Genomic DNA, 13,775 nt, shown 5'->3' on the forward strand with positions numbered 1-13,775 from the left:
ACTGAAGAGGAGGAGGAGGAGGAGGAGAGAGAGAGAGAGAGAGAGAGAGAGAGACAGAGAGAGAGAGAGAGAGAGAGAGAAAAGATGAAAGAAGAGTGTAGGAGATGTACGGACTGTCTGAGTGGAAGAAAAATGTGAGGAATTATAAAAAGAGGCATGTGGGAGGATAAGGTCAAAAAAATTTGGGAAGGAGATAAAGAAGCAATCATGAGGGATGAAGAAACGAGGGCAGAAGATGTTGAAAAGAACAAACACACAGGACGAGGCCGGGAAGAAGCAAGAAGATAGTGGGCTGAGATAAAGAAGAGCAGGCAGAGAAAGAAGGCAAGATGGAAAAATGGATGAAAACATGGGTAGAGAGGGAGAATTTAAAAAAAACAAAAACTTCCCAAACTCTGCTCAGCAGCACTTGTTATTAAAAAACCCAGAAAACTGAGATCTTTGTCTCCTAATTGTTCTGTGAGTCAAACTCGAGGTCCATCAGTCGCGTGAAGCAACCAGTCACAGCAAAGTTCTCCTCTAATATCAGACAGTTGCGACTCCTCATCAGCAGGAGAAGATAGAAGAATCTATCCGTCCTTTCAACACAGAGAAGATCTTTGGTTTTCAGACAGCTGATTTGTCCACATCAACACCGGAGGAACACCTGAGGCTGGAACAACTGAGGATCTTTTCGCATACTTCTGGCCAACAGGCTCATTTTCTATCGATGGGGGGACTCTTCACCTTCATCTAATAAAGCATCACTGTGAGGAGGCCATGAAGTGAGTTGGGCAGCAGGAGGGGACACAGCGGACACGAGAACAGACTAAAGTAGGAGAAGATGACAGACACGTTTCCAAAATCACCCATTTCTACAGCTAGAAGGAAGATGAATGTCTGTTTCCTTCCCCTTGATAGGAAAAATAAATGGAAATGTTTTTAAAATTACAAAAAAGATGTGAAGAGAGAGAGGGAGACTTAAAAAAGAAAAGAGAGCAAAGGCTCGAGAACAAGCAAACAGAGAGCCGAGAAGAGGAAAGAAAAGGTGATAAGAAGAAAATGAAGGGGGACAAATGGAAGAACGGAAAAGAAATGGATCCGGAAGGATAAAGTAAAGTAGAGCCCGGAGGTAGAAATGAAATAAAATAGACGAGGAACAGGGGAGAAAGTGGAGGATAAACCACGATAAGCACGTCGAAAAGTGGAGGATGAGAGCTAAGAAGGAAGCAGGGCTCCTTCAATGGTAACGATATAAAATATAAATGAAGTGTGTTCACACTCTGCATGCAGAATAAAAAAAATCTGTTCATTTTTCACAGATATTCTAGTCGTACACAAAAAACTTGCTGTTTGCACTTCTAGAAGGAAGTTAAGAATGAACAAATCTTAAATGGAAAATGCAGCTTCTTCAGGGGCGAGGGAGGTGTGTTCACAAGGAGAGAGAGAGATGGAGAACGACAAGAGCCAAGAAGGCTGGAAACAGCTGAATTGACTTCTAAGTGGAAGCAGCAGCTCACAGGTAGATGGACAGCTCGGGAGGGTTTGGACATGTCCAGAGGAGGAATGACGAAAATGTTAGTACAAGGATGCAGAGGGAGGAACTGCCAGGCCTTGGGGAAGACCCAAGGCTGGAATTATAGACATTCACAGCATAAATGTGAAGCCATAATGGGTAATAATTTAGTAAACCAGCACCTTTGTTGGTAGAACTGATCACAGTACCATTAGTTCTTAAATGCAAATCTTTTCTGTTATCAGCTTTGTTAACGAAATGAGGATGCGTAGGCAGAATAAATCCACTACAGCCCACAGCGCTCGCAGGTTTCATGAAACTCAGAGGGAACAAACTTTTCCAGAACGCCCAGCCAGAGGGTCCGAATCCCACAGCGCTGCAGCCGGAAGGCAGACTTATCAGATCAGGGTACAATGGATCTCCACTACCGCTTCTGTGTTAGTGCCAGGCGGCCCTGAATAAACATCAACACATCTCAGGATTTCAGGCTTCAGGTCGGCTCCTTGGGATGAATATTTTGATGCTCAATATGCAGTACGCACAGGACACACACACACACACACACACACACACACACACACACACACACACACACACACACACACAGGTGCGGTATTCTGCTTTATGGTATCTGGTGTCGGTGTTTCGGGAGCTGTGAGCCGACGCAGATGTGTACTTGTCTGAATTCCAGGAGGATGTAACTTATTGCCTATTCTCCGGGAGAACTGTTGAAGTGATTACAGCGCTCACGCCTGGTGCAACAGCAGAAATACCGACCGTTGGGGCAGGTGGGTCTCCATACGGGAAGATGATTTCAAAGGCTCGTCAACATGCAGCCCATAAACACAGACTTGCCCCAAGTGTTGGGAGCCTCGGTGCGTTCAAAACAAATTGTACTCATTTTAAAGCAAAACCATTGATAATAGTAATGAAGCCTTTTTATTTACCAGGTTTGGAAAGAGAGCTACTCGGAACAGCTGTGGGCAGCAGGATGAACCGGCTCCCTGATGGGATCCGCCTTGGCTTCACCGTGGTTAAAGTACACACCTACATGTGTTTCACTGGAAATCATATGGTTGCACGATCCTCCGTCAGCAACGGGAGAGATCGTAAGAGGCATGTGAGTTTAGAGGGAGTGAGAATTCTGAAAACCCAGATGGTTTCGCTAAGAACAGGCTGCTCAGAAGCTGCTGGGTTTCTGCTCCAGACTAACTCTACATCGGCAGTTCTTTTCAGATCCTTTCTCTTTGTCAGAGGTAAAATATCTCTCTTGGCTGTAATTATTCTATTAATGCAGCGCCTCAGCACATTTTGTGTGCGACCTCCTCTCTGCGTATTAGCACTGTCTTTACTGAGAGGATTTTGATTGCTGTGTGAAGAATGGGCAGAAATACGTGGTGATTAGGTGGCATTATGATGCAAATCCCAAAAGAGATAGATTAATCCAGAGGTAATGTTGAGTAAATTGGTTTGGGGAGAGAGAACCGAACAAGACAGACGGTCCAGCTCAGCCACGCGAATACACAAGCCCTCGTTGATTAAACATTTGTCCGTCACAATGCAGCTGCTGGAAGGAGCTGAAAACTACAGTCTTTAACTTGCTAATAACTTGTTTCTTGCGTTATTGTTTGCAAAGAGGCTCAAAGTGGTGGCTCCCTGAAGGTGAAGCCAAAACACCTTGACTGCCCTCTGGTGGGAGGCTGCAGACTACAGGTAAGGCAGTGACCTGAAATCAAACATGGAGTTTATGAAGCAGGTCCGAATAGCGAACAAGTGGACTTGTTTAAGAGGAAACCTGCCGCCGCCGCACCGCCAAATCAAGCTAGAGCCGCACCGAGATGTTACAGAGGAACGGGAGAAAGAACACCTCGTCTCTCTTTTCTTTTTTCCTTTAATATTGGAGAGCGAGGACAGCGATGTAGACCCTCTGGGTAAGTCACGGCTTTAGTTCGGATGGAAAAACAGAGTAAAGTCAAACAGACAGAAGGCGGGAAAAAGAGAAACTTCTCGCACATAAACAGCCGGGAGTAGATGGTGGTTAAAACGAGAGTTCATTTTCCATTAAAGCATGATGAAGAATATCACCTAAAGTGGGACAAAAGGTTCACGGGATGCTGGTGCGAGCAAGACTAGCACATGGACATGGGACAGTGACACTGTCCATAAGGGAGTAGGCGGAGTCAAACGTTCAGACATAAACATTCTGATTATGGGTGACGTAGATGGTTGGAATCACAACTACATCAGGTGTTTAGAAGACACAGTCTGGGAGGCCAAAAGTGCTCGGTGGTGGAGGAGTGAAGATTTTTATTCTGTTTATGTTCTGACATTTGTCCTTCTGATTTCAAAGGTTTTTCTTATGTCAGGATTTTACTGCTCTCTCGACACTGAGAGGACATAAAGCAGACAGATTGAAAGCCATTGGGACGCCAACACTTTATATTGTAATACTGCGAAGTGAATCTCCACTTAATGGTAAAAAGGCTTTTCCATCCATGAATAAACATTGAGCTGCAGGTTCTGATTAAACCAATAAACCTGCTTTAACTCCAGAAAAGTTCATAAGTTCCACTCCTCAAAAGGCTCAAACTGAACTCTGCTTTGGCCCTGCCCCCACACTGCTCCTGACCCAGAACTGGAGCTTTACCTCCATTTGCACGGTCCCACATGAGTGTAAAGGTCAAACAAGAGAAAACTGAAACATGTTCGAGACACAAAAAAGGGAGAGAACGGGCCCTTCATCTTTATTTCTGTCTCCCATCAAGTTGTCTGGACGTGGATTTAAGTTGTATCAGTGTGACCATAAATTAGGAAATATTTATTAACACGAGAAAGGTCTCAGGAACTATGCTGACTCCTTTTTTGCTCATCAGGTGCTGTAACACATGAGATCCGAACATACGGACCTCCGACAGCCCCACATAAACCTCCTCCTACACAGTGTTTATCTCCACAGTCTGAGCCACAGAACACAGGCCGCTCTCATCCTCCTGTAAGATCAGCAGCTCCCCCACTGGGTGCTGGCCGTGGACCATGATGCACTGCTCCTGTCCCTCTGACAACACCACCTCCACCAGCTCCTGCCCCGTTCCAGCTGGTAACGGCCTCTCTGAGCCCAGCTGCAGAGGGTCGGCGCCCGGCGCGGACGGGTCGTCTGCACGAACATAAACGACGGCATGTTGGATGCGGTCCTCCAAAGTATCTTCTCCTTCTTCCCTCCGTGTTGCCGCGTAGTTCTCCTCGACGTTCACCTCCACCTTTGCTCGTGCTTGTTTCCGCTTCTCTCGACCCACTCGGGGCTCTCCATCCGTCTGGAGCAGTGGCTTCTTTCTAGGTCGGCCTCTGATCGGCTTGGGGTGATCGGTGCCTCCCTCTGGGGCAGCCTCCATCACCACCTGTTCCGGTGCTCCTCCCTCAGACCTGTGCTGGGCCTGGTGCCTCAGCAGGCTTTGTTTCACGCTGTAGGAGGCACCACAGTGGCAGCTGAAAGGTTTATCCATCACATGAGAGGACTTGATGTGTCTCCTCAGCTTGGTGGCCAACGTGTAGCCTGAAAAAAAAAGAAAGGGTCCAATAATCTGCTGTGGTTTGACAACCTTTGCCTATCCTGAGAGGAAACAGCACAAAAAAAGGGCAGAGTTACAGCCACGGCAGGGGAGACTTCATTTAAGCTGTTTAAAATTCAATCAGGCTGCCTGGAGACAAGAACCATCCAGATTGTCTGGTTAAGATTACAGTAGGAGCTAAATACTGGCTCTGGTTTGATGCACGATCACAGACGGCGGCTCACTTCTGGACTACCGGAGTAAGTGAGTGGCCATTAGCAGGAGCGTCCCCCCCATAGGAGCCAGGTCCTGCTCAAGGATTCCTCCTGTTAAAAGGCAGTTTTTCCTGGGTTTATGTAACGGGCCTATCAAGACAATTCGGTGTGTCACAGAACAAATATCAATAAAGATGAATCAAATAGGAGAGATTCAATAAAAGTCAGAAGCCAGAAGGTGAACCGGGCTGTTTTATCTGCTAATAGTCCACAGTTACCAGACGCATACAAAGGAGATTTATTTGATGAAAGAAATAACTCTCGCCTCACGATTCTGTAATAAAAGGGAGGATGAGTATTGTGAAAAGTTCTTTTATAGCAGGAGGCTGCGGGGTCTGTTCAGGGGAGAACGACGCTGAGGCAGAGTGATAAAGGCTGCAGGCAGACAGCTGGAACATCACGGATGGAGCTTTGGCAAAAATGATTCACTCCCTTTCTCTGAGCGCTACCTGGGCCTATTCCTACTTTTAATTTTGACACTGCGTACCGACCTTTGCCGCAGACGAGGCAGCGGTGGGGCCTGTCTCCGGTGTGCAGCCTCTCGTGCGCCTTGAGGCTGTGCGGATCCCTCAGCGACTTCCCACAGTAGCTGCAGAGGAAGCCTCCGCCCGTGTGGGAGAACATGTGCCGCCGGAGTTCCGGCTTCTGGGAGAAGCTCTGCTGGCACTCTGTGCAGGAAAACGGCTTTTCTCCGTTGTGGATCCTCAGGTGGCTCTCGAGGTTCCCTGATAGGCAGGAGGACAGATCACCCCGTCATGGTCCTTTTTTTAACAGGTTAGCTTCTCTCTAAAATCTGATGAGGCCAATTTAAACTAAGAACACATTAACAGCAAGAATTGATAGAAGTTCAGCCAGAAAAATCATTGTGATATTCGTTCCCCATAACAAGTCCATGGTTAGAAGAATAAGGAGGGTGAATTCTGTTTTCACCGAAGGCCGGACAGGAAACAATATTTTCAGCTTTCTGTGTTTGGTAAATAGAGCATTTGTCCAGAAGTGACTTCTGTCCTTGAAAGACACAATCCTCCTACGGAGAGGGTTTAAATGCAAATGAGAGTTAAAGTGATTCTAAAAGGGTTGGAGCAGAAATCAAAACTCGACAATGCGTTCCAGTTTTTAAACAACACCTTCTAAAAGGGTTTTGTTTTTTCTGTATTTCTTCTGTGTTTCTGCTGTAACAATCAAACTGGTTTAATAGCAACAATCTCCAATGGCGGAAAAAACAATCTCAGATTTAACTGAATTTCTGGATTTGTTTTTTTCAAATCCAAAATTGGAGAAAGTGAAGATTTCATAATGATCATAAAGAGTGATTATTCTTTCTGTGGAGAGTCTCAAGTCCCTCCCTTTGCTTGAGTGACACCAGGTTGGTGTGAAAAAGGTCTCAGGTCAACAAACACGCTGCTGTAGTCAAACCAAATCACCAGGAAGGGTGTGAAACCCCCTATTGTGAGTTCATTATGTATGTGAAAGGAAGAGAAATGATCTTCTTTGTGTCTCTTTTTCACCTCAACTAACAGGAATACTATATTAAGACATGAGTTTGGATAAAAATGCAGTCTCTATAATAATCCTATAGAAGCTACAGCCAAGAGGAAAGATATGAACAAAAAGGATGGGAAATGTCCTCAAAAGCACTGACAAACTGACAAAAAGTATAATTTTTCATAATGTTTAAGGTGAGAAAGCCTCCTCACACCTCAGAAGTTGGTACAATCAAGATAAAATAATGAAAGGACATCCTGTACTGCTGCTAATGGAGGTCCGAAATAAAAAAATAATGATCACACAACCTGAGATTAAAACACGAATATGTCACAGACATGAAACAAAGACGAGCCAGTTCTCTGGCAAACAGTCGAGTCACCTTCAAATGGTTCAGACTATAAAAAGCCATTAAAAGCTGAGTTTAAATGTCTTTGATTTAAGAATTTTATGAGGAAAACTATGTCGGAGACAGTACTGTTTGTTTCTTTAGAAACGACACCGTTTTATTTCTTTAGCTCAGGCTGCTGAGGAACCTGCCTCAGTTCACAGCCCCCCTCCAGCTAAAGGTGTTTTTAGCTGCTGAAGTTACCTTTCTGACTGAAGCATTTCCCACAGTGCTGACATACGTGGGGTTTCTCCCCGGTGTGAAGCTTCATGTGGTTCCTCAAAGAGCCGGAGTTCGCCAGCAACTTTGGGCAGAGGGTGCACTGAATCTGTGGGAGGAAAGCCAAACAATAATCTTTTACATTTTAAATTTACGAATCAATCTGCAGCTCAGGGAGGAGGATAAAAAAAAAATAAAGAAATAAAAAAAAATCACCCCCAGCCTGTGGAAGTGGAAAGATGTTGGAGGAAAGGTTTGAAAAATTCACAGAGCCATTTTTCTGAAAGCTCAGCTCAGAAGAAAGTAAACACGTGAGATATGGATGAATTAAGAGCAGAACATCTATCTTAGTAACAAGTGCAGTTCATTAACGGCGTTTCAGACGAGCGAGCGCTCAAAGGTGAAACTGTATGGTGGCTAATTACACCCAGTTAAACCAAACGCCAGCTGTACTGTGTTGGATGAGCAGCATTGAGTCTAACCTTCATTCGATATTTTTAAGTAGCTTTGATGTATTACACCAGTCAGCCAGCCAAATTTAATTCAGCTCCTCTTTTGCTCCGACTACTCCAGCAGCTGTTTCCGTTCAAACGCTCGAACCTCAAAAGTGCAAAGTCAATATGAAAACTGAAGGGGAACACAGCGAGCAGTCAGCTAAAGACAGATCGATGTGGCCGGAGTGTCCACACGGGACACCGCTCTGAGACAGAGGTCAGAAACGAATCCCAACTGTGACTGTCTTTGGATTATTTCCTTCTGTAGCTGCAACCATTAAACAGACACAGAAACAAAGCCTCAGGTTTCCTTAATGATCGGCCATCATCAGGTGAATTGGTTTGATATTTTAGGCTTGCTTTCCTGAGGACCGTAGGCGTGCCGAGTACCTTCGGAGGCTGCGTGTAGGTCATCCTGCTGCAGTGGAGAAGGCGGTGGATGCGCAGCGAGGGCCGGCGTGCGAATGCTTTGCCACAGTGGTCGCATGCGTATGGCTTTTCTCCAGTATGGAGGACCAGGTGCTCCTTCAGGTCCCGCTTCAGGCCGTAGGTTTTTTCACAATGAGGACAGGAGAATGGACGCTCGCCGCGGTGACTCATCTATAGATAACCACAGCATTCTCCCATGAGGACTGTTATTAAAGAGTAAATTGCAGTTCTAAGGGATGACTAAGCTCACAAGTAACAAGGGAACAGTCAGAAAAACAACAACTCCCCTCATCTGCACACCCACCATTTGTTTGTCAAGCGGTTGGTTTTAACCCTGTGAAGCAAAAGCAAAGAGGAAAATGGACCTAATAATAAAGATGTTCTGCGTCAAAAAGTGCGATTAAAGATTCCGCTTTAGTGATACAGGAATAACAGCTAACACCCATTTTGAATGTTTACTATTGCTCAGTCCAATATTCTGAATGAGAAGAAGGAATGTTTTAATCTGTTTGAGGAAAGAAAAGAGCTGACATCATCAGACAAACAAAATGATCAGGAGAGTTATTTGGGCTCTGCAACCATTCCGAAGGCCCACCTGATGTGCTCTGAAGCTTTCTGCAGACGTGTAGTTCTTCCCGCACTCACTGCAGCTGAACGGCTTCTCCTCTGTGTGGCTGAACTGGTGTTTCTTCAAGTGGCCGATCTGGAAGAACTTTTTCCCGCAGCTGGAGCACCTGTGCCTCCTCTCTCTGACTTCTGACTGCTTCTCAGCTCCACCCTCTCCGTCAGGTGTGAGGGCCACCTTGGGGCCCGCTGCAGATGTGGTGGCCTCAGAGGCGATTAGGCTCCGCCCCCCCGTCTGTTCCGCCGGGTCTCGGTTTGCTCGGCCTTTGATCCGGTGGACGCGTCGTGGTTTCGCGGCCAGACGGGAGCTGCAGCGGAGAGCTGGAGGTGCAGAGCAGACCTGTCTGACCTCAGCTTCTGCATCACCTGTACTGTCCCTATGACAACCTGGGACGTCCCGCTGACACCCAGTCCTGTCTGTGTGTCCACCTGACGCATTGGTTTCATTCTGAACACCTGTTCTGTCCCCTGTGCTGTCTGTCTGATCACCTGTCCTGTCCACACGACCCGCTGCTGGGTAAGATGTTCTCTCAGATTGGGTTTCAGTACGTTTGCCTACGCTCCACTTCTTCCCGTCGGTGTTTGGTTGACTCCCTTTGAAGGCTGTCCTTTGCTTTCCGTGCAGATTCTCCCCTCGTGGGCTCTTTTGTTTGTTCCCTTTCTCTTCTTCTGTGATATTTTCTTCTGCTGATGTATTGGTGACTTCACTCTGCAGCTCTTTTATTGCTTCCATCTTACCTGGCCAAACAGATATTGTACACAAAGGCTTTAGATGCTCAATTTGAGAAAAGTGGTCACCAAATGTTGTCAGCAACATGAGTAATATGAGTCGACAGCCAATTATCACAACAACCCAAAAACAATCATATGACTGAGAGTAGATCAATTTAAGGCACACAAGTGAAGCTGGAGTAGGTAAAAGTGTGCGTGCGTGCGTGCGTGCGTGCGTGCGTGCGTGTGTGTGTGTGTGAAAGAGAGAGAGAGAGAGAGAGAGAGATCAGCTGGTCCGGTAATACTAATGTCATTATAAACGCTAAGGTTTTGTGAGCAGCAGATCCACAGAGGTGATCCAGTGGTCAACAGCATGCTGTCTTCTCTCCAAATCGAATTCACATACAGACACAACAATGTAATCTGCCAGTATGGCTCAAATGCTTCTTATTGCATTCTTTTTTCATTTAGCATTTTAATTGTTTGAAGTCTCATTCGTGATTTATAGCCTCAGTCAGTTTACATCAGCGCTGAGACTCAAGCTACAGTCTTGCTCTAATGCTCCAGGGTATTTTCTGCAAGAAGGTCTTAATATCCCATTAATCACAGCACATAAATGCTCCGTAATCCAGAAATAATTAAGGATTAGGAGTGCTGGAGAGCGCACCATTCCTATATAACAAACAGTGTGTACAGAGTTTGGTTAGTGTTTTTTTAAAGTTTGCCAGAAAACTGATGTTTCATCTGCAGGTAAAAGGTGAAAAGGGGTAAAGTAATAGAAGTAATAGAATTTTACATGGGTTTTAATAGAAACCAACTAATGTGGATTCTGTAGCAGGTTGATGCTGCTGACGTGCACTCAGCGAGGCGTCACTCTGGCGCCCTCAGGTGGACAATAAGTAAATGTCAGAAACTTCCACATGTTAAAATGTAAACCTGGTTTCACAGCAATACCTCAATGAAGCCTTTTGTGTTTTAATACTATTTTGATGAAGGAAAGAGAAATAGAATCAGTTAGAGGTTGACTGGACATCAGGGATTAAAAGCATCATTCTAATTCGGATTCGGACTGCATTAATCCAATCATTTCTGTGAGATGAGAGTCAGAAACCGTGTGATCTCATTCCTCATTTTCTTACAGCTAACTGTGCTTTATTTTCTGCATTTTGTGTGTTTTGAGCATTCCTCTTTTACTGAGATGCCGATGCTCCATTGGATGTACAATTATTGTGAGGGAATACGACACTCTGAATAAAACCTATATGAGAGGTGATGATGCCAAATATATCCAGTCGCAGATATTCTGGATTTCAAGCTAGATAATTACCCGCAAAAGAGTTTTTTAGAGCTTTTTTTTTTAAAGAAAACTTATTTGCTGGATTTTAGTGAAAGTTGGTGGGAGTGAAGTGAAGGGGCAGAGGAATCCCTCAGCAAACCATAGCACACCTTCATTGATTGGTTGATGAAGGACTTAATGGGGTGGCAGGCTGGGGAAAAGGCCCAAAATTGTGATTCTAAACCAAAAGTTTTATATATTCAACTGTTCTGTGTGTGTTGCTCCTCAGACAGTACCTGCACCACACTCTTTGTTTGTGTCCAGGACTGTAGTTTCATCTCCTGCCTGAAGTTTTCCCACAGTGTCTCTACACAACAGCAGCTCAGTTCCAGGATGGATGTCTCGACAGACACGCAGGCGCACGCATACACACTCGTCCTCTCCGCAGGCACACTGCATCACCACATTCTGTTGTTCTCTGCTTTGCACCTGGCAGGCAAAACTGGGGGGGTCACATGCACAGATGAAGTACTACATTACTACATTACATTGAGGTACTACATTAGAAAAGAGCTGGTGCCTAATAACACCAACAACAAGACGGTTAGAGGTCTTCAAATTGTTTATTATTTTTTCATTTACTTTACTAAGAATCGTTCATCAGTTCAAGGGACACGTACCTGATCCACATGTGTTGCAAAGCTTCTTTATTTGCTGCCATCAGCATTAGTTCCTATAAGAGAGAAGAGAATAACCATGTGGGATCAAAGCTCCTGCTGAACAGGTTAGGGATGACATTTTTCAGGAATCTGCTGTACTGGTGGATGTCACTGAGACTCCTGTATGGAAACTAATAGATAATGACATGTTAAAACTTTAACTGTGGTTTTATAAGCCTAAACACTCTTGGCAGCTCGAACGATACTCTGAGCCTCTGGATGTGTTGTAATCATTTTCTGTCAGCCATTGTGATCCTCCAGACTGGGAACAAGCTGTAATCTTACACTGATGTTCATAATAGTGATGATTTGCCTGACTCTGTTCTCTAAATTAATTATGCACCACAGTGTACGCCGTATTTTGAATGCTAACCGACTTCCGACAGTGTGCCTGAAAACCAGTTTATGTTGATGCTGTTGGCCGTGTTCTATTTTAGAATATTTGGTGACTTTAATAACTACTTCACAATCTATCTACTCTAAGTATTTAAAGACCATATTCATAATGGTTATAACGTATAGGGAAATTAAAGATGTAATTTAGTTCACTGACATAGTGAAATGAAAAGAAATGTTGATATATAATTTTTACTTGCCTTTGTTTCCTCTGTGCAACCTGTCTGGGTTGTTCTGGAGTCACAGCACACTGTGGCTTCACTTTTCCTCCTCTCACTCTGATGAACCGATGATGACCTTAGGTCACCATCCCTCCCCAACAGAGATCCAGGTTTCAGCATGCAGCCAACCCACCACAGCCCCAGTCTGCCCTCACAGAACCTAGAAGGACCCACAGCGAAGCCACAGGGAAGCAATGTTGACAGAATTGAAGTGAGAGCAGACGGGAGCGGAGGGGTGAGGGAGGCCATCAATCTGAAGAGATAATTATAACAAAATACAGCTGACACTTTTTTCTGGGAATGGATTTCTTTTGGTAACAAACACCAAGGGCACAATTTATTTAATAATTTTAAATATATATATTGTTTCAAAAGCTTAGACATTTATGATGAAAAATACATACAAAAAGAACTCATTCCTGAATTTGGAGAATACTCATTAACTGAAAGAGCAGCAGATATACACATTTAGCATTTGTTTATATGCTTGACATATTACTTTGCAGTAATATTCAGGTTAGTTTTTTAGGCAGTATAAATAATTGCAATCTGTCAAACAGACCTTTTTTTTTTTTTTAATTTCTTTTACAAAGATGGTTCGTCTCTGACTAACGCAGGGCAAATACATTTCTGGCCAACAATCAAGATAACTGGAATGTTAGCTTAAGATACTTCTTTAGGTAATTCTAGGTATTTACAAAAGATTTTGCAAAACCTGTCACTGTTCGCTCCTAAACGACCACGTTAAATTTTAGCTGAATGTATCTTTTGTTGCCTCAGTTATTATTTCAACAATCAACTTTGACCGTTAGCGGCAGTTTCCTAGGAGAACTTAAAGTTTAGTTACTAAAAAGATAACACGCGACAATAGCTATTTTCTACATCATTTTAAAGTAAAATTAATTGTGTACATACTCCGAATAAAGGTGGTTTTATTTGAATAGGTAAGTGTATTTTAGTACATAAATGTAAACTCTGTGAAAGCTATCCATATCCAAGATAAAACGACGCCGGAAGTCCTTGACGTTTATCGTCCGGCTGTGAAAATGTCCCGATGTATTAAGTTCCGCCATAAGAGCGCAGGGCATCCTCTGAAAACAACAGATACATTTTCACTTTTGCAGTTGAAAAAATTAACACCTTGTAAACGATATTATTATTACTCTGTATCAATTTCCAAGGTTATTAATAAAACAAAATACTTTTTAATGGTTGGCGTGCCTGTGGCGGACACATAGAGGTAATCTCACACCCAGGTGATGCATGGGGTGATGGGCGTGGTTAGCCCTTGATTTGATGCACTGTTCGACGCGCCATTGAGTATATTCTGGTGGATGCAGAATAAAGACGTCCAAACCATCTGCTCTGTCCGAGTCGTTCCTCGTCCTGCCACATGCCTCCTATCGCATGCTTTTTTATGCTTAATTGATAGTCCTGTGCCAAACTTGTCCGTGCCACGTGAAAAAATGTTTGTGATTTGTTTAAATTTTAAAACAGC

General features: G+C 44.2%; 1 protein-coding gene across 1 annotated transcript; it reads right to left on the bottom strand.

Moving 5' to 3' along the window:
- Positions 1-3,466: 3,466 nt before the first annotated feature.
- znf408 (zinc finger protein 408) lies at positions 3,467-13,635 on the bottom strand. The gene is made up of 10 exons (XM_011609814.2): positions 13,480-13,635; positions 13,193-13,368; positions 12,257-12,530; positions 11,622-11,674; positions 11,238-11,443; positions 8,926-9,692; positions 8,292-8,501; positions 7,393-7,516; positions 5,807-6,040; positions 3,467-5,045 (listed from the first exon to the last, which is right to left on the bottom strand). The coding sequence occupies exons 3-10, from the start codon at positions 12,524-12,526 to the stop codon at positions 4,429-4,431; spliced, it is 2,481 nt and encodes an 826-aa protein (XP_011608116.2). The 5' UTR covers positions 12,527-12,530; positions 13,193-13,368; positions 13,480-13,635; the 3' UTR covers positions 3,467-4,428.
- Positions 13,636-13,775: the final 140 nt, after the last annotated feature.

Source organism: Takifugu rubripes, chromosome 13 (genome assembly GCF_901000725.2).
Source record: "Takifugu rubripes chromosome 13, fTakRub1.2, whole genome shotgun sequence".
Taxonomy (NCBI): Eukaryota; Metazoa; Chordata; class Actinopteri; order Tetraodontiformes; family Tetraodontidae; genus Takifugu; species Takifugu rubripes.

What these genes read in the sequence shown, in the direction of transcription:
- znf408 (XM_011609814.2), bottom strand. Translation starts at nt 12,526, where the DNA reads ATGGCCTCCCTCACCCCTCCGCTCCCGTCTGCTCTCACTTCAATTCTG. An exon ending in CCTACACGCAGCCTCCGAAG is followed by an intron (nt 7,517 to 8,291) that starts GTACTCGGCACG and finishes TTCCTCCCACAG; the next exon opens with ATTCAGTGCACCCTCTGCCC. An exon ending in GAAATGCTTCAGTCAGAAAG is followed by an intron (nt 6,041 to 7,392) that starts GTAACTTCAGCA and finishes CCTGCCTATCAG; the next exon opens with GGAACCTCGAGAGCCACCTG.